This window comes from Panthera onca, chromosome B3 (genome assembly GCF_046562875.1).
Source record: "Panthera onca isolate mPanOnc1 chromosome B3, mPanOnc1 haplotype 2, whole genome shotgun sequence".
In the NCBI taxonomy this organism is placed as follows: domain Eukaryota; kingdom Metazoa; phylum Chordata; class Mammalia; order Carnivora; family Felidae; genus Panthera; species Panthera onca.
The window spans coordinates 118,573,845-118,594,991 of NC_138344.1; the positions used below are offsets into that span (position 1 = coordinate 118,573,845).

Genomic DNA, 21,147 nt, shown 5'->3' on the forward strand with positions numbered 1-21,147 from the left:
GAAATGCTATACCAAAACATGTATAGAAAAATATTCAGAACAGTGCTATTCATAATACACCCAGACTAGAAACAATGCAAGAGTTCATTGACAGTAGAATGAATAACTAAATTCTGATGTATTCACATAATAGAATACTATATAGCCATGAAAATGAACATGTTGCTACATGCAACAACACGAATGAGTCTCAGGAATATAACACTGAGTAAATGAAGATAAACACAAAAAGAGTACATATTATACAATATCATTTGTATAAAGTTCAAAAACAAGCAAAGCTAATTTATGTGATATAAATCAAAATAATGATTACATTGCAGGTATGGTGTTGGCTGGGAGGGGCCAGGAGGAGGGAGACTTCTTGGGGGCTGGTAATGGTTCTCTATAAAGATCTATATTGTTGTGTGTTCATTTTGTGAAATTCCTCACACATATACCTCTGATGTTTCCTTTTTTCTGTGTATATGTTATACTTTAAAAGTTAACTAAAAAAAATTTTTTTTTTAAGGCCAATAGTGGCTGAAATAAAAATTGAAAGTAATTCACTCAAGTCTAATAGCTAGTCGAATGTTAAAATGAAATGCTTGCTCTCAAAGCCATTCTGGTTTGATAGGGGAAGCTCTCAAAGAAAGTTCTCAAGCATTAGTAGTATTCCAGCCAGATTTCAAAATATTGCTTAAAGCAGGGCCTTACATTATTGGGTAAGAATAATAACACTTATTTTGTAGGGTATTTTTGTCATGCGTAGCTGACATATACAACTTTTTGTGCCTTCAAATTTGGCTTTTATAAACATCTTTAGTATTAAAAATTTTGTTTCCAGAGAGTCACTAAATGAGGTATCACTGTAATAGAGAAAGAACAGTGATAAATGTGATTCAGTAGATGGCAGTATTCCCTTTGTAGGTGTTAGTCAAAATGTGGATACATGGGGGTAACTACGAGAAACTTTCTTCAGTAAGAGTGGTAAAGGGTCACCTGCTGGGACACGTAGACCAGAAAGAACATTTTAATATTTTTGTTCATTTGTTATTTCATATATTACTAGGAACTATTTTGAATGGACCCATAAGATGTAGAGTCCACAAATGTAGAGGACATATTTTTCCACATAAATCCTAGAATGATAGCCTGCAATTGGTAGTTTGTTTGATGTAGTATGGCTTTAAGTGGGTGTTAATGCATAGAATATTCAGGAAGGATTTGAGCAGTGTCTTTTTTTTTTTTTTTTTTCAGTCTTGTATGTGGGAATATTTATATGTCAAGATTGAGATAATGACTAACTGCCTTGGACAAAGATGTCAATGAAATTTATTGATGAGGAGATTAGGGTGCACTTGAGCATAAATTAAAAGAAATATTAAAGTGATTGACTAGTCTGTTTTTGTTGGTTATTTTAATACAAATCAAATGTTTTTTGAATAGTCTCTTTTTTCAGATTGAAATTTTCTTAAAATGGTAGCGCTTGATGAAAGCGGTGGGGTTTAAGAAATCCTGTGGCATTATAAGGGTTTTAGTTGTAAGGAGTTTGACATGGATTAGAGTGATATGACAGAGAAGTCAAGAGTTATCAGCCAAAGGACAGAACGTGCCTGTGGTGCAGAATGGAAGGCCATTGAACAAACTAGCCAGTGAGAGTCAGAAGAACTACATTCAAGTCCTGACATTGCTCATTATTAGCATTGACCTTGGACAGGTCATTTAGCATGCCTAATTTTTATTATCTGAAATATAGGTGATAAATAACTGCTGTACCTTCCATACAGGTTGTTAAGTGCATCAAGTAGGTGCAATGTCTGTAAGGATGCTGTGTTAACGTTAATGAACTCTGTAGATGGACTCTGCATTGTTTTTATACTGTTCAAATAACTTTTTGTCTCCTCAGGTTTTTCTGGCTGTAGTCATCAGGTGCCAGCTGAGAAACATTGATAAGCATAGCTTCAACAGCCATCATTATAGGAGTACCTACTAATAGGTACTATGCTAAGTGCTTTAAATGCATAGTTTCCAAAGCCTCACAACTGTGCAATGAGTAAGTTGGACCATTGACTCCATTTTATAGTTCACAAAGGTTTGGGCTGACCCAAGAGCTGTGAATCACGCCCATGTCGTCTGACTTCACAGCAGTTGTTTGTAGTATGTGATGCTATACCTGCCATGATGCACTTTAGTTTTTGCTTTTCCCTACCTAGTATTTCAGAAGCCAGGGCCACACGTAGTATTTTTATGTATTGGGCAGTTCAAGTAAAGACATCCTTAAAAGAAAATTTTATTACGTTTCACTTTGGAGATATTAACAGAATCCTAATGTATGCAGTTGTTAATTTGGGAATGGAGAGGGTTGGTGCTCTTGACTTGAGCCTGTTTCATCTTGAGCCAGAGCACATACAAATCATTTCTTGATGGTTCAGACTCAAGGAAAGGAATAGTAACATCAGTACAACCCAAAGTAACATCAGCACAACCTAAAGAGTGTTAATAGTTGGTTTGAGGATATATTGATTTTCTTTGCAAACACCTCTCCCAATTACTTATTTTTTCATATGACAGCTGCTGTGTGTGTTCTTTTTTTTTGGTATATTTTTCTCTGTGTGTGTGTGTGTGTGTGTATTTTAGGGGGCTTTCCATTTGTTGTAATTATAATACTGATATTTTGCATAGAGATAACATTTTTGGGAGAATCGTGATAACTAAATATACTAATAACTAAATACGTTTTTGGTGTTCCTATCAGGTAAAGACAAATAAATATGAATATTTTCATTTTACTTACAGTGTTTTTAATGAAAAATGACTTTGAGAGTATATCTTCAACTTTCTCTTATAAAAATATAAAAATTACTTATTCATGTTTTGGCCACCTTGTAATTTAGTTTATAAATTATCACTTTCTGTTTTTTAGATCAATTTTTGAATTTCAGAATAGTTTTAGATATTCATGGGAAAATTATAAAGGACAGCTTCCATATAACCCACACACAGTTTACCTTATTATTATTATTATTATTATTATTATGGTACATTTGTTACATATTTGTTAACAATTAGTGAACTTTTTTGGTTTGTTTAACATTTTTCCCTATACTTTATTCCGATTTCCTTAGTCTTTCCCTAGTGTTCTTTTCTCGTTCCAGAGTCCAATCCAGGATACCATAATTACATTTAGTAATCATACCTCCCCATAGGCTCCTCTTGGCTGTGACAGTTTATTAGGCTTTCCTTGATGACCTTGACAGTTTTAAGGAGGACATACTGGTCCAGGTACATTGTAGAATGTTCCCCAATTGGGATTTGATGTTCTTCTTACAGTTATGGTTTGCCTTTCACTGCATATACTAGGTTATGCAGGGAGGTTGCTCTTAATCATAGTGAACTCTGAGGAAGGCAGATTGGGATTTGAAAATATTGGCTGTGGATAACCCACACAGATATAAGCATTAATATTCTTTGTTGGCATTGAAACATTGGCTACATTCGTCATATTTTTTGTATTTTATGCTTTTTCAGAAGAAGTCAGTCCTAATTCTGGCTGAAAACGAGTCTAGGTTGTATGATCTGCTCATGTCCCTAAAACCATTTCTTTTCTAATTGCACCTGTTGGGGCAGTTAGCATTGGTTTAAATGTTACTCTTTGGAGCTTTATTTATCTGAATTGGCCTTTTAATTAGTAATGGGCAATTTTGGGTGAATTGTTAATTGATTAGAATTGTGGAAATCATCTGAAAAGCTGTTTTGTCACGACAGCCTAGAATAGTAGAAGATTAAAATGGGGTCTGGTTTAGTTACTATTCTAAGATGAATGCTTGAAAAGTATTATTTTCGTGGCTTAGGTTTGTTGGTGTCTTAACTCTGCTGAGAATGATTGTCTTTTAACTCACCGAGGTCCTCAATTCTACTCCATTAAGGGCCACTTTTCTGCCAATCAAAAAGCAGCATCCCTGAGATTGATTTTTGTTACAGTGGATAGTAATAGCTGCCTGGTGACAACATTTCAAACTCTTTTATGTAAACAGAAAGCAATCAAATAAGTACTAATCCAAGGATTATGTGGACCCAAATCCCGTGGCCAGGAGAAGAATCTCTGCAGTGTATGTCCCTGGCTCTTTGCCTTCTGGTTGCCCCTCTTCTTCCTGGAAAGCTTCCCTGCTGCTGGTGTGCTGGTGCTGCCTGTTAGATTGCAGTATGCTGCGACCAAAACACTCCTGCAGCTCCTGAATGGAATTCAAAAAGACACTTGCATTTCCATAAATAAATTAGGAATTCAGTGGTTTCTTCGGGCTAATCAGGGCAGGCTGATAAACCTTGCTAGCTGTTTAATAAATGAATTGTGACTGATTACCTATTAATATGGACGCCTCAGGAATTCACCCAGGGGGAAGCAGAGCAGTGAAATAGAGAGGGGCATGGCCCCTTGGGAAATCAGGGCTTCATGTTTGCAGCTTAAATATCTCTGTGAAGTATCAATAAGGAGGTAATTGAATTTTGAACACAAACATGAGCGCCGGATGGATGAAAGGGGGAGGGGGGATCTGATCATCTCTTCTCTGCCCCTTCATTCTCCCCTCCCCTTTTCCTTAGAGACCACTCTAGTAAAGATAGATGCTAAATCCATTAAATAAAGATTAGACTCTGTCGTAGTAGAAAATGGCAGCTTAGCTAGATCCCTGGGCAAATTGGGGCCTTTTGCAATACAGAAAATTAAAATATACATTTTTAACAAGTATGCTATCTTCCTGCCATTAATGCCAGGCTAGCTTGTGGGGTTTGCTCCTCCTTCAGATTGGCTTTTGTTTGGACAGATCACTTTCTCTTGTATTAATGCCAATCTTTTCTGTATTCCTGGAGCAGAAGGGGCTGGGTTTATTTATTTATTTTTAAAGCTTCTGTTGAGGCCTTTCCTCTACCATCCTGCTTGCTTGTAATCAGAAGAGTGGGAAGGAGATTAGTGTCCCATGAATTGACGGTAGATAAATGTTCCCTCCCCTTAACTGGTGGGTCCAGAAGAGCCCAATCACTTGTATTTCAGGGATGATTGGAGACTGTACAGCCAAGCAAGAAAAGGGCTTACACACTGAAATAAAAATTGATGTTTTAGATGCTATTTTATTTGGCATTATTTCCTCTAGATAGGGTTATTGATTTGCTTTGTTTTATCTTAAGCCAGATAAAGTCATATTAATGTAGAAAAAGAAGAATTGGCATCATTTGGTTACAAATCATAATACTACCCCTTTGTGAGCAGTATCAGAACACAGGCATCAAACCCTAAATACTTTTGTTTTTGTAGATAAATACCTTGTGTTGGCTTTTTGGACTAACCTTTGTTTATATGTCAATCTACATATTCTGATAATTCTTTCATAAGGCTTCCGTCAGTAAATCTATCAACAAGTATTAATGGAGCATCTGTTAAGTGTGTGGCATTGTTAGTTGCCATAGTCAACAGTGAGGAAGTCTGTCCCCTGCTACCACAAATATTTCTTTAAAAATGAAGCTAATTATGTCCTATTCCTGCTAATAAAAGTTCTTTGGCTCCTCGGGGTGCCTGGGTGGCTCAGTTGGTTAAACATCCAACTTTGGTTCAGGTCATGATCTCACGGTTCGTGGGTTCGAGCCCCGCATAGGGCTCTGTGCTGACAGCTCAGAGCCTGGACCCTGCTTTGGATTCTGTGTCTCCCTCTCACTCTGCTCCTCCCCCACTCACACTCTGTCTCTGTCTCTCTCTCAAAAATAAATAAACATTTTAAAAAAAATTTTTTTAAGGTTCTTTGGCTCCTTGGGTCTTATGTATAAGGTAACATTCAGATTCCTCAGGCTTTCACAAAAGGGCTTTCTTAACACCAACCTAGCTTTCTCTCCAGTATAAGCTGGAAAATATACTTATCCTCCAAGGCTATTTCAAATCCCACTCTCTCCATGTAGTGTCTCCCTGTCCCCTAGGCAGAGTTACATTTTTCTTATCATTCAGTGTGGGTTCTACACTTGACTCTGAAGATTTCTGATGGAAGAAAAAATGTACTTCTTAGTCTTGGTAATTAATTAAGGACTCTGTCCATTATTTGCCAGATGGTTTTGCAAACATTCCCAATTCTTTGTTTCAACTTCAGAGGTATCTTGATGTTCAAATCATCTTGATGATCAAAATTTTAATGATTTGTCCTTCTGCACTTCACTTTAAATTTAACATAGATTTACAGCAATCTTTAATGGTAAGAAGGAAAGTGTCTATTTGCCATCATTACTGCTACCTTAAGTTATTTACCTCTAGAGAGTAGAAATCAAACTTATTTAATCTGATTGCCACAGTTCAGAAACAACCCTTAATGATTTTGAATTTGAATGCTCCTGAAAGTCAAATAGCACAAAATTTCAGAATTTTCTAGTACGGCACATGTTGCAAGTTACACTGATGTTGCACTTGGATGGTTCTGGTTTTCCTTCCAGTTCTTCTCTCTAACTTTCGTTTCCTGCCATTTTTCTGAGCTCCAGAGTTCCTTCCAGCCTTACTGACAATACAGGTTTTCTGGGACCATAGAAGCAAGCATTTTAAAGGCTCTGTATTTCCATTGGTTGGATCTCAATTATTTTAAGTTTTAAGCCTTATTTTAACATTAACAGATTTATGCAATAAAATGTGTTTTCTTTTTGTATTAGTAATTTTCAGTATTGATTGTGTATTGTCATTTAATTATAACAAAAATTTAATGCTAGAAATTCTGAGGTTAAAATTTACCCAAATAATCCCTAAAAATTTTAAATAAAATAAAGAATTTTGACTTTATCCCTTTAAGAGAAGACTCTTGGTAACTTCCATTCCTAAAGCTTTCTAGTGATCTTAGCATAACGTTCACTCAATAAAATATCTCTTTCCTGCCTTTGTAGATACATAACACAGTACCCTTAGAATTACCTGCATTATAATGCATTATACTACCTAGGCAATTACTGATTTCAGCTTCTGTACATGTGTAGTTAATGCTCAGGTATTTGTCTTGTTCAGGAAGATACAGTAGCTGTGGTTCTTAACCTAAGAGTCCCTGGATCTCCTGAAATTATAAACAAAATTGTATGTTTGTGCTTGTACATGTATGTTTCTCTGCTGAGAGTATCAGTGGCTTTCACTGTGCCCCTAAAAAAGATATGTCAGAATCCTAATCCCTAGTACTTCAGAATGTGACCTTATTTGGAGATAGGGTCTTTATGCAGGTAATCAAGTTAAAATGAGGTCATTAGGGTGGGTCCTAATCCAGTATGACTGGTATCCTTATACAAGGGGGAAATTTAGACACAGAGACAGATACACATAGAGGGACGATGATGTGAAGAGACACAGGGAGAAGACGGTGATCTTAAAAGCCAAAGAGACAGACCTGGAACAGGTCCTTTCCTCACAGCCCTCAGAAGGAAGGAACCCCTCGACACCTTGATCTCAAACATCTAACCTCAGAACTGTGAGACCGTAGTTTTTGATGGTTAAGCCACTCACTTTGTGATAGTTTTGTTACAACAGCCTCCAGAAAACTAATACACTCTCTATTGATTAGGATGCTTTTGTCTGTAAATTGCAGAAAAACCCAACTACAGTGGCTTAGATAAAGATGTTCCATATAACAAGAAGTCCAGAGGTACTTCATTTTTAAGGTTGGTTAATTAGTGACTTAACATTATTACCAGAGACCCCTGTTAGTTCCATCTTCCTGCTGTGTCACCTTCAGTGGGTTGGATACCCCCCCCCCCTTAGGTTGGTTTCCATCATATTCAAGATGGCTGCTACAGTTTTTGACATCACAGGATGACAGCAGTATCCTAAGAAAGGGAAATTGTTTTCCCTCTGTGCTTCTTCTTGTCAGTGAGAAAAAGACCAGAAGCTCTGAAGCAATTTCCCCTTACATGCCATTGAACAGTTTTGGTCACATTCCTATGCCTAAACTAATCGTTGTCAAGAGAAGTGAGACTAGCGTGATTAGTTTAGATGGACTAATAATGGCTCATCCTTGGAACTGGCAAGGAGCCGAGTCTCCCCTGAGTACATGCTCACTCTTTACCTGAATAAAACCAGGGTTTTGTTAACAAAGATTGAGTGAGGAAATGGCTATGTGTAGACAGCTACCTGTGTCTACCAGTCTGAGCCCTCTATAGAAGGTTAGGAACCATTGTTTTTTTAAGACAGGCAGTACTTTTTTTTCTTTTTAAGTATTTCTAAAGATTTTTTTTTTTTTTAATATTTATCTTGAGAGAGAATTGGGGAGGGGGCAGAGAGAGAGAGAGAGGGAGAGAGAGAACTCCAAGCAAGCTCTGCACTGCCAGTGCAGGAACCTGGCATGGGGCTTAATCTCACAACCATGAGATCATGACCTGAGAAGACAGGCAGTGCTTCTGAAGATACCCAATCAAGGCTAAGCTCTGCTCAGATGTCAGAATAGTGACTCATGTTTAAGAGTTTCTAAGTTAATAGTAACTGTGTTGTTTTTTTTTTTAACTTAATCATTCAATAAATGAGTGACTGCCTCCTATATGCATATAGTCTGCTGAGCATGGGGTTATAGAGAAAAAACGCTCTTGTCCTTGAGATTACAGTTTATTAGAGAGCACTAGGGAGGGGTACTTATCTCAGACGGGGTCAGAGGAAGTAATCCTAAACAGTCTTTACGGATGGACAGTGAGCAATGAGGGTGGTGATTGCTGCACAGAGAATGGGTAAGGTAGTCTGGGCGTGAGCAATGGTGAAAGCAAAAGGCATGCTGTGTTTGGGGGACCGCTGAGTAAGCAGTTCGGAGGTGAGGATGGAAAACCAAGAAGGAGGGGCATCTGGGCGACTCAGTCGGTTGAACGTCCAGCTTTTGATTTTGGCTCAGGTCATGATCTCAGGGTCATGAGATCAAGCCCTGTGTGGGGCTCTATGCTGAGCCTGGAGGCTGCTGAAGATTCTCTCTCTCTCTCTCTCTCTAAAAAAAAAAGAAAGAAAGAAAGAAGTTAAAAAAAGAAAACTAAGAAGTAGCCTGATTGTGCATATAAGCCAGGGTATTATCCTGAAGGCTCTGTGTGGCCACTGAAGAATGGTAAGTAGGGAGGTCAATTGACCTCTTGTTAGGATGAGTACTCTGATAGTTGAGGGCAGAAGCTGTTGACTCGTTCTTCACTGTATTTCTCTCCCTCTCTTCTTAGTGTCTGGCACATTACAGGTATTCATGACTGATAGACCACTAGAAGCAGCGAGATCAGTTTTAAAAGATACAGTGATGCAGGTGTTTCGGATAACTCTGTTTCTAACTTGAGTAGTTTTTGATTGGTTTTATTAACCAGAATAGAGAATGCAAATAAAAGTACTGATTGGGGCTGGGAGATACTTGCTTTCAACCTGTTCTGTCTTGTTTGCCCATGGGACATTCTAAAACATCACTTTAACTTAGCTAAATTGTTTAATAAACATGTCTATCCTTCTGCTATGTATAGATATACCCCACATATGCAGATATATTCTTGTTTATTATTGACATCAGCAACCTACATTTCCTGACGTGTGACTGGTGCTCTGCTCAGTTCCTTATCGATATCTTGATACCACTGCTGTGGGCTGTAGCTACTGTTATTATCCTCACTGTACAGATGAAGAAAGAGGGGATCACTTGCCCAAGGTACTGAATGATGGAGCCCAGGACAAGAACTCAGGCCTGTGTGATTGCAAAGCCTCTGCTTCTAAACTTGTCTGCTGAACATGGCCTAAGTCCTCTGACCATGGTAACTAGGGAAGGCCTTTGGTCCTGGCCCTGGGTGCTCTTCTGAGGACTGCTTAGCGCTGCCATGAATGTCACTTCTTAAGGTCAATACTTGTCTTCCGCCTACCTAGCTAACTGCTAGAAAGAAACATGAAGCATACTGTATCTGTATGGATTTAGCTGGAGGAAGAGCTTAATCAAGGCTTTTCCTGGCTTAATTGTGACTTGCTACCATTTTTAGAGCCCTGAATTTCTCAAGAAAAATAGGCACTGGGGCCCCTTTTGACTGGATGATGGCAATTTGAGAACAAGCCCCAGACCATCTTCTCTCCCATTGCAAGATATTAGCATTGACAACTCCTTCCCTTGAGAAGGAGTCCACATAGTGAACTCCAGGCTTAGCTTAAATGTCAGTTCCTTTGGAAGGCCATACCTGATTGCTAGACTAGGTTATTCCTGCTTTCACTCCCATGCTCATCTCATGGTAAACGTTCTACCAGCAATATCTACTTCCCCATACTCTAACTCAGTATTGCATTTACTTGTTAGAGTATCTGATTTGTTCTCCGCTGGGTCCCCAGTACCTGACACATAGGTGCCAGGAAGGTAAGCAAAGGAAGAAAAAGCCAAGAACACTTCTGACCTTAGGCAATCTCTTTATTAAAGCATCAGTGATATCTTTATCTACAAAAAAATTCAGTTTGGCTGCTAGTGTTATTGCTGCTTTTACTTCTCCTGTTTTGTCTCTGCCTTTGTATATTCGTAAATCTACAAATCCACATGGAAAGGAAATTCTGGCATTAACTCAAGTTGCTGTATGATGTAGCTATGCAAAGGATTATTTATAGACCCAAACACTCTTCTCTCCATGAATTTATAATCTCTATAGAATGAAAGGAATTAGGTCCCCCAAGGTGTTGCTGTTCTTAGTTAGCCCAGATTAAAACCTCTGATTCTTTTCTGTCAACTATATGTAGTCCCATATGCGTATGGAAGTTTGGAAATCAGTGGGTGAAAATTGCTTTTTATATTATTTGTAATAAAGGGAAAGAGCTTACCTTTTGTACATCTTTCCCACTTTTCTAAAACTTTTATACTTTAGACCATATTAGTTTTTACAGATCCCTTCTAGTTAATGTCTACTAAACATTAATTAACTTACTCTTTACTCTCCCAAGCACTAATGGAAATACTAGATTATAACCAATCTAATACTCTCTGGACATTTTACCAGACACTTTCCTCAATGTGATTTAAGGCAGTTTATAATCACTCCTTGCGGTCTTGAGGCCAGTTTTCAATTCATGAGACTCATATATCCTGGCTAGTTTTAATTAATTTTGCAAGGAAGATGCCAGGAGAAGCACTATTAAATGCTTTCTTATAATCAGGTTCTTTCATCTATTGGGTTCTTGTCAGCCACTAATCTTGTGATTTTATCACAACAAAATCTAAAAGTTTCTCTGACATAGTTGGTTCTTTACTCTTGTTCTTCAGTGGTAAGTACTCATGGTTTGGGTAACCTTACATTTACGGTTGTCTTATTCAGAATTGATGTTGGGAAATTTGTCTAGATTTATGATAGTAATTTCTAGAATTCATTTTTTAACATTAGGATTTGGGAATTGACTTTACTTGGTATCATATGTGTTCTGTTTATTTGTTTTTTTGGGGTGACTGTATCAGCCAGAATCCAGTGAGGAGTTACTCGAAAAGGGAAATTTTTAAAGAATTGTTAAATCATTAACTAGGTGAAAGGGGTAGAAGAAGACTCTAAAGAGTACAGAGGTAGAAGCTGCAGAAAACTACTTCTCCCATGGCTGAAGGAGAGTGAACCATAGGGAAGTTAGAAACTTAAAGGAGATCCCCACAAGGCTGAGATTCAGACCTCTGGAGAGCGGACATGGCTGCCTCCAGAACGTGCTGCCCACTGCCCGAGGGTACTCTGCTGGTGAATTACAGGAGGAGCCACCCTGGGATGGTAAGTAATCTTCAGCTAGAGGGAAACCCCGCCACTAAACTGAACAACAGGTCGCTGTTAGCAAGGTGAATAGTGCTGGGACCCTCACATGCCAACCTGCTTGTCACCGTGGAGAAAAACCATACACTGTAAAAAGGAGGAAAAGTTCTTTCTTTCTGCTTCAGCCTTGCAGTCTCCCACCAGTACCCTCTCTATTGACAAGCTTAACATGCAGCCAGCTGACAGGAGGAATGTAGCCTACTGCAAAGGTCCAGCTCTAATATCACAGAACAGGGCAGAGAAAGGTGAGTTAGGAGCTGAGGCAATAAATGAATAATTGGCACAGTGAGTAAAAGTTTTGTGTAAAGTTAAATCTTGCAAATTAAAGACTTTCATTTTGCTTCATGAATAGTTTTTGTTTTGTTTTGTTTTATTTTTTAAGTAGGCTCCATGCCCAGTGTGGGGCTTGAACTCAGGACCCTGAGATCAAGAGTCAGATGCTCTACCTTACCAACCAGGTGCCAGGCACCTAGCACGCCTCATTTTTTTTTGTAATAGATGTTTATTTTTCTCAAAGCAGATTACTCCTGTAACTTTTGCAGTTGACTGACTAGCATTCACCACCTTGGCAATACAGTCTGAGCCAGTGATTGCCTTAGCTATAAATGTCCCTCAAAACTTCTGTTGGCTTCTTTACACAAAGGGGTTTAATAACTGTTATTTAATCAATAAGTTTTAACAAATATTTAAAATTAAGGAAAAATCTGATTATAATCAGAAGACAGAGCATGAATGTGGATAGAAGATGGCTTTCCTAACCTCTGAATCCCATTGAATTCTCATTTCCTTTATGATTAATTCTCTCTTCTAACCATTTTATTTTTCTTGAAGTGTTGGTTGGTTTTTTTTTTTAATTTTTTTTAGCCACATTGAGCCTTCCTGTTCCTAACTTCCTTTAGTATTCACCTGTTATTTATGCTTGTATTCCCAGCTAAATTGTAAGACCCTTGCTGTTAGGGACCATGCTTTATATTATTTTTGTATATTATAAAAATAGTATTGTGCAGGGGCATCTGGCTGGCTCAGTCAATAGAGCATGGGACTCTTGATCTCCTAGTCATGAATTCGAACCCCACATTGGGCTTAGAGATTGTGAGAGACAGACAGAGAGAGAGAGAGAGAGAGAGAGAAAGAAAGAAAGAAAGAAAGAAAGAAAGAAAGAAAGAAAGAGAAAGAAAGAGAAAGAAGAAGAGAAAAAGAGAAAAGAAAAGAAAGAAAAAGAAAATCAAGACCCAACTATATGCTGGCTTAAATAAATCCACTAAAAAAAAAAAAACCCAAACAGTATTGTGCAAATATCTATTGAATAGATGGGACTCTTTATGTTTACAGAATAAGAAATGGAAACAGCCTTTAAGGCAATCAGAGAACAGATAGGTACTTACCCATTCCTTTCTCCATTGCTACTTTTTCAGAAACTACCACTGTCTCTTACTCTTTAGAAAGACTATAACATTATAAGTGTAAAGACAAAACCAAAACCAAGATAGGACTAGGGAGGCTGACAAAACTGTCAAAATCATGGAGAAAGCTGGAAAGTATCTATAGTGAACAATAAAATTTGGGAAGAGAGTGCTTCCAGGTTATGATTGTTTAAATGTATACATGTGCTTTTCTTCCCTTCCCAAACCCTACTACAACAATTTTTTTTTTTGAAGAAAGATAAAAGCTCTCAAGGAGAGTAAAGGAAAGAGGACAACAGCCACAACATTTTGGAGGCTAGTATTTTTATGAACCTAGCAGATCTAAGAAAAACAATCCTAAAATTTGGAAGCCAAGAACAAGCCAATTCATATCTCACAATAAAAAGGCTGAAGATTGTTATCTGGTGGACAGGGGAGATAGTTTAAATAAGGAGGATTCATTAAAGTCTGTTTAAGAAGGGGTCAGATGCCCAGATTGCCTGCTTTATTCTACCCCACAAAAGACTGGAGCTTTATTTTCTAAAAAAAGGTAAATTAAAGTGATTCCTCAACTGGTGGATACAGATCACTGGAGGATGGGATTTCTATACTAAAAATGTAGTAAATTATGCACACTTTGTGCTGAGACCACCCCACCCTCCATGACTGGGCCTTCGTCCTCTAATCAGGAAGTTGGTAGAGTGGAATCTGACCAGCCCAAGAAGAGTAAAAGCACTGACATTGGAAGTTCTACAACTAAACAGCTTGGTAATACTGCAGTGAAGTTCACAGTCAACAAGCCCAACTTCTATACTCTGAAGCAGCCTTTCAAGCAGCTTTTTAGTCCCGTGTTCTTACATATGAAAAAACAGTGAAAGGATATTAACATCTGAGAAAAGCCCTTGACATAGAAAATTAAAAAAAAAAAAAGGCAACAAATGGAAAAAAATCAGCTCAGAGAAAACAGACTATGCAAAACTGTTCTATTAATATACTCAGAAGAAGATAATGCAAACATAATAACAGGATGCTATTAAAAAGGACTATACAGGGGCGCCTGGGTGGCGCAGTCGGTTAAGCGTCCGACTTCAGCCAGGTCACGATCTCGCGGTCTGTGAGTTCGAGCCCCGCGTCGGGCTCTGGGCTGATGGCTCGGAGCCCGGAGCCTGTTTCCGATTCTGTGTCTCCCTCTCTCTCTGCCCCTCCCCCGTTCATGCTCTGTCTCTCTCTGTCCCAAAAATAAATAAATAAATAAAAAAAAAGACTATACAGAGAATAGGAAAGAGCTCATGGAAATTAAAAATATAATAGAAATGAAAAATTCAACAAAAATTGTTAGAATTGAAGTTAAGGAAATAGAGTAGAGCAAAAAGGACATGAACAAAAGAGAAAAACAAAGAAAAGAGAACCAATCTGTCAGAACCAAAAATCTGATAAGAGTTCCAGAAAGAAAAAAGGGGAGATAGAAATCATTAATGAAATACCTTAAGAAAACTTCCCCAAATTGAAAGACCTATATTTCCAGTCTGAAAGGTCTTGACAGGTGCAACCAAAATAGATGAAAATAAACCTGCTCCAAGGCACATCATCATGAAATTTCAGAACTCTGGGGAAGAAGATAAGATCTTAGAAGCTTCCAGAGAAGACAGACAGAAAACAGGTTTCAAAGGATGAGAATCAGAATGTCTTCAACATTGGAGACCATTGGAACAATGCCTTCAAAATCCGGAGGGAAAATTATTTTCAACCTAGGATGCCAACTCGAGTGAAAAGATGAAATAAAGACACATTTGGACATGGCAGATCCAAAACAATTGACCTCCCATAGACTCCTATGAACTATTGGAAGTCATGCACCACACAAATGAGGGAATAAGCCAAGAAAGAAGATGACATGGAATATAGAAAACAGGAGCTCCCCAAGGTGAGAGAATAGAAATCTCCAGGTGATTGTTGTGTACAGGCACAGAGGAAAGACCATATTGGAGACTTTTTTAGGAAGATGAAATTGATAAATTATAAGACATATCTCAATATCTTAAGATTTAGACACCAGGCAGACATACTCTGAGGTTGAATTAGAGATAAGTACCTAGAAAACCAAGCAGATTATAAAACCCAGAAAAGGTGCACCTGGCTGGCTCAGCTGGTGGAGCATACAACTCTCTTGATCTCAGAGTTGTAAGTTTGAGCCCCACTTTAGGTGTAGAGATTACTTGAAAATAAAAGACCCAAGCAAAACAAAAAATATGCAAGAAAGGAAAGGTAATCCTAGTTTATTACATGACTTAGCTATAAGTAACATTTATATAAGCATAATAATGTGGAACATGAATATCAATCTAAGTAAATTTAGAATATATAACAGGATAGGAGAGGGGATGCTTGCACATGTATTGTGAAGAATTTAGGTGGAGGTGGGGAAAGGCGCTAAATCATCACTTATATTAGGGGAAGTCAACAGATAATGTCCTCAAATTAAAAAATCAGGAAATAGTATAAGTGTGTTATTTAATCATGTAGAGACATAGAGGTAATATAAAATAACAGGGTCAAATTGTTACCACTGAGGAGTTAAAGGTGAATTATAGATTTTCTTAACCTTATAGAATGAATTTTTGAAACATGTACATGTATAACTTTAAATTTAAAAATACACCTTAATTGTTAAAAATAGGTGAAATAGGTAATTGGAAGGACAGAAACTGGCTCTTGTAACATTTAGAGAAGCAAAGCTAAATAATGTTCACTAGGAAAATAAGTGGAAACCAAAAGGGAAAATGTGTATGAATAGGCCAAAAATAAAAGATGTCTAACTCTCCATATGAAAAGGAAGCTAACTACTTTGAATTAAAATGTGATTGGTTATGTATTTTCAGTTTTGTTTTAGAAAACCCGCTTGCCCAAACTTACTATAACCCAAAATAAGTAATTCACAGTTTTGGGATAGGAAGCAATTGTATTTCCACCCTGTGATGAGAAATGGAACCCCAAATGAAGCCCTTAGCAATATGTTGGTGACTGAATTTGATTAAGGAATTTCATTCCTTCCCATCTTTCCTCCTTTGATATAGGTGGTTCTTTTTTTTTTTACTATTTAGTTCAATTGCAGTTCAGTTGGAAAAAAATTAAATTCTATGTTAAGTTGACCTCTGATAACTGGCAGGTTTTGGTGGATGGAATTTTACTTTTTAACTTGGCACTGAACTGTACATTTAACACTAGGTCTGGGTGATCTCTCTGGGGAGAGTGGAATTGATGGATCCTTTTGCTGCCAGTGCCGGGTGGCCTGTCAGGAGAGCAGGTGTTGCTGGGATGGCTCATGCATTCAGGAGTCATAGTGCAAATCTGATCAAGGCATATATTCCCAAAACCACTCAGGCTAGTGTCTCTCCTGGGGAAGAAGCCAACATTGGCCTCCTATGCTTTTTTTAAAAAAAAGAAAAAGAAAGAAAGAAAAACTAATTATCAACCTACAGCAAATGTCATTCAACTCAAATCCCTGAGGGATAAAGGCGTAGGTGACAAATGTTCCTGGAGAGAGGGTTGAGCTGTCACTTGTCTTTTTAATGGATCGCCCATGTTTGGCTATAGAATCACATGCTATTTCTCCTTATTGTGTGTTCCATCTCAAGAAATACTGAATATCTGGAAGCACAAAAGAAATGTACAATTTCTATAAACCCTTTGGGTTTGAACAGAATCCTAGTGTCAAGGCAGATGTGAGGGGCTTCATTTTATTGCTCTTCAAGTATTCAGGGAACAGTTGTCTATTGACTTAGTTGTCCCTTAACACTTCCCCTATTTTTCCTTACTTTTGATTAGACCCATTACATCCCGTTTTGTCTGCATCGACTAACCCTGGGGCATTTATCCATGCCCTGTTCCAGTGGACAGAGTTAAGAAAAATGGGGAAAAGTTAGAGGTTTTTGGGGGGTGTGGGTTTTGTTTTGTTTTGGTTTTTTGCCACAGTATTAAGGAAGAACTTTCCAAATGGACTCTCAAAAAATACCAAGTTCCCTATCACTGGGAATGCTTAGTTGGACAAAGCTCTTCAACCAGCTCTGGAATGTTACTAAGATGCTGTTTGGAATTAGGTGGGAGCTTAGATTAGGTGATCTCAAATATTCTTTTTAACCAAGAGAGTTACAGAGCCTATTATTTTTGCTTTCAACACCAAAATAAACAGCTGCTCTCCCTGTTCAGTTGCCGTAGTGTGGAGAATGGTTTTGTGAAAGAGTAAAGTTGAGACTGGGAGATCAGTTAGGTTATCAGTAAGAATCCAGGGGCAAGATGGAGACCTCAAGTAAGGCAGTGGTGAGGCAGAAAATGGGACTGATATGAGATATTTGCACGAGAGAATCAACAGGATTCATCACCAGTTCAAGATGAGAGTGAAGGAAGAGACCCAGGATGATCTTTCCCAGGTTTCTAAGTGAGACGACTCAGTGGATGGGCTTCCATTGCCTAGAATGGGGATACAGACGATAATGCAGGCTCGAAAGGGAAAGATAGAAGTAAATAAAGCCAGCATTGTCATTAACTTCCTGTTATGGCAGTAACCATTCTGGTTGCCTTTCTTTAGATAAAGATTCTAATTTATCAACATTTTCCTTAAAATATGACAATGAAAATTGGATATAGCACTCTGTGGACCGATTCCTGAGCACTACAGTATTGTTTCCTTTGATCTGGAAACTGCTTCTACTAATGGAAATTAAGATTTGTGTTTGTTGGTTAGCACTTACATCTCCCAGAGTTGGCTCATACTGAACTTAAAAATCAACTAAAAATTCTAAGTTTTTCTATTATCAAATCATGTGCCTCTTCCCATCCTGCACAGTTTTTAAAAATTAAATATCATATTTTACATTTATCCAACAGCCCTTTCTAGCTTCATTACTTTTCACACTTCTGGGAACCTGTACTTCTAGGCCGTATACCTTCCTCTGAATATTTATCTATGAGGATTTCTAAATGTTATACCTCATTTCTCTCCCGCAAAAGTACCCTATGTCTTGTCCTTTTCTGTGCCTGCCTTCTAGAATGCCTTGTCCTTCCTTTCCACTTGTCTATATCTTATTCACGCTTCAGGCCCAATTCAGGCATAGTGCTGTGAATTTTTTAGTCCTTAGTAGTGCTCTTTCCATATGGGGGCTTCTGTAGCACTTAATTTTTCCCTGTCTTATGGTCCTTAATCATAATTTGTCGTAATGGTTTTTTATTTGTTATTTTGGTCTGCTATAAACATTCTTAGAATATCTTCTGTATTACTGAAATACAGTCTTTGAAGGAGGGATCAAATATTTATGTTATAGGTTACTTGCCTTGGTAACATAATAAACTCTTGTAAAGGCAGATGAACAAGTTATAGGACTTACTGAAATCTTTATCAGCTTTGTGTTCATAAGGTTTTTACAGATTGCCCTAATAATTATATACTGGCTTGAAATTCCATCATACCTTTCAAATAGGACTTTCATTACACTAAAAAGTTTCTTGCTGCCCTCTTGTGAAAAGCTAGGTAATACTGCCAATTAACAATGCTCAGAAAAGTTAAGTATAGTTGACTCTTGAACAACACAGGTTTGAACTGCCAGAGTCCACTTATACATGGATTTTTTATAGTACAGTACTGAAAATGTATTTTCTCTTCCTTATGATTTTCTTAATAACATTTTTTCTCTAGCTCACTTTTCTGTAAGAATGCTATATTTAATACATATAACATACAGAATATATGTTAATTGTTTATGTTATCTGTTAAGGCTTCTGGTCAGTGGTAGTCTATTAGTAATGAAGTTTTGGGGGACTAAGAAGTTATACACAGATTTTTGACTGCCTGGGGGGTTAGCACATTGTTCAAGGGTCAACTGTAATTTTCATCTAAATTTTACTAAGACTAACCTTTCTCACATTTTTAGGATTTTTATATCTTCAGATTCTCAAGTCACTTCATAAGCACTAATGAGCATTTCTTCCCTTTTTGTGTATATCTAAGGTGAATATGAAATAGAAATGTATTTGATTACCTGCCAGAATTCATAGTGCTACATTTTGCCAAATTACCAACCTCGAAGTAAAATAAAAATAAAAATAATTCTTGGTGATGTGAACTCTATAGTATCTTATTTAACAGTATCTTATTTTAGAAGTGGTTTTGGAGTTTAAATGTTCCATTTTCTTTCTGACTAAAAATAGAAGAGAGGTTGTTTTTTTTTTAATTTGATGAGACTTGATAGTACAAATAAGATGAGTAGTCCATACTCTGAGCTATGCTTCTCTTCATTCTCTCCTAAAATTGAGCAATCTTTAGTCCCTTTCCTTTTCTGAAAATTCAGTCTTTCTGCTACAAACCATAGGGAAGATAATAAGCATTTTGGACTTATAACTGTTGTTAAAATCTATATGATATGCAAAAAACATCTATCATCTTACTTAGTCATGAAAGACTGAGTGCTTTCTCCCTGAAACTGGGAACAAGACAAGGATATCTGCTTTTAGCAATTAAAAAAGTTTGTTTGTTTGTTTGTTTATTTATTTTGAGAGAGAGAAAGCACAAGCATTGGAGGGACAGAGATGGAGGAAGAGAGAGAATCCCAAGCAGGCTCCACACTCGGTGCAGAGCCCAACATGGGGTTCAGTCCCATGACCATGAAATCATGACCTGAGCCGAAATCAAGAGTCGGACACTTGACCAATTGAGCCACCCAGCTGCCCCTGCTTTTAGCATTTTTAATTGATGTTTTACCAAAGATCGTAACTGGTGAAATAAGGAAAGACAGAGAAATTAAAGGTCTATAGATTGGGAAAGAAGCGAAACCATCTTTATTCAAAGATGATATTATTATTTACATGGAAATCTAAGGAATCTACAAAAAAAGCAACTAAAACTAATAAGTGAAATAAAGCAAGGTTCCAGGACACAAAATCAAGATACAAAAATCAATTTTACTTCTATATACTAGCAGTGAACAATAGGTAAGTTCATTTTGGTAAAAAATACAATTTATAACCTCACAAACCATGAAATTCTTAGGGGTAAAATTTAGCAAAGTATGTGTAGGACATAAATACTGAAACCTACAAAGCATTGCTGAGAGAAATTAAAGATCTAAGTAAATAAAGATACATACCATGTTTATGTATCAGAAAGCTGAATATTGTTATATTTGTTCTCTCTAGACTGATCTATTTAAATGTTTACTTATTTTGAGAGTGAGTGCGAATGGGGGAGGGGCACAGAGAGAGAGAGAGAGAGAGAGAGAGAGAGAGAGAGAGAGAATCTTAAGCAGACTCCACACTCAGCTCAGAGCCTGACGCCATGGGGCTCAATCTCACAACCGTGCAGTCATGACCTGAGCCGAACTCAAGAGTCAGATACTTAACTGACTGACCCACCCAGGTGCCTCTTAGACTGATCTATTTATTTAATGCAGTCCAATCAAAATCCTACCAGACATTCTTGAAATTGAAAGCTGAATGATTCTAAAATTTATATAGGAAGTGCAAAGCACTTAGTAACCAGAACAATTTTGAAAAAAAACCATGTTGGAGAATTTACACAACCTAATTTCAAATCTTATTGTAAAGTACAGTTATTAGGACAGTGTAGTTTTGACAGAAAGATAGACATAGAGATGAATAGAACAGAGTAGAATCCAGAAATAGACCCATATATATGTGGTCATTTGGTTTTTGATAAAAGTACCAAAATAATTCAAGGAAAGTCTTTTAACAAATAATGCTAGAACATCTGGATATCTTTGTGGGAAGAAATTAACCTTGACCCTTACCTCGTAACATGAAAAAATGAACTCAAAATAGGTGACTGATGTAAATGTTAAACCTGAAGCTGTAAAACTTCTAGTAGAAAGCATGAGAGAAAATCTTCACATCCTTGGGGTAGCCAAAGACTTCTTAAATAACACAGGCATCATGAACCATAAAGCAAAAACTTGATAAATTGTACTTCTTCAAAATCAAAATCTTCCGCTCTTCAGAA

At 37.4% G+C, this 21,147-nt stretch overlaps 1 protein-coding gene across 3 annotated transcripts in view; it reads left to right on the plus strand.

The window, feature by feature from the left end:
- LIN52 (lin-52 DREAM MuvB core complex component) overlaps window positions 1-21,147 on the plus strand; it is a 110,013-nt gene that overhangs the window by 58,724 nt on the left and 30,142 nt on the right. Inside the window, exon 6 of one of the 3 annotated variants that reach the window (XM_078448037.2) lies at window positions 1,889-2,549. The exons of the other annotated variants lie outside the window; for them this stretch is intronic. Coding sequence (XP_078304163.1) covers window positions 1,889-1,932 — 44 coding nt within the window. The 3' untranslated portion in view covers window positions 1,933-2,549. Of the gene's footprint in view, window positions 1-1,888; window positions 2,550-21,147 lie in introns of those variants that run through there. 3 annotated transcript variants of the gene reach the window in all.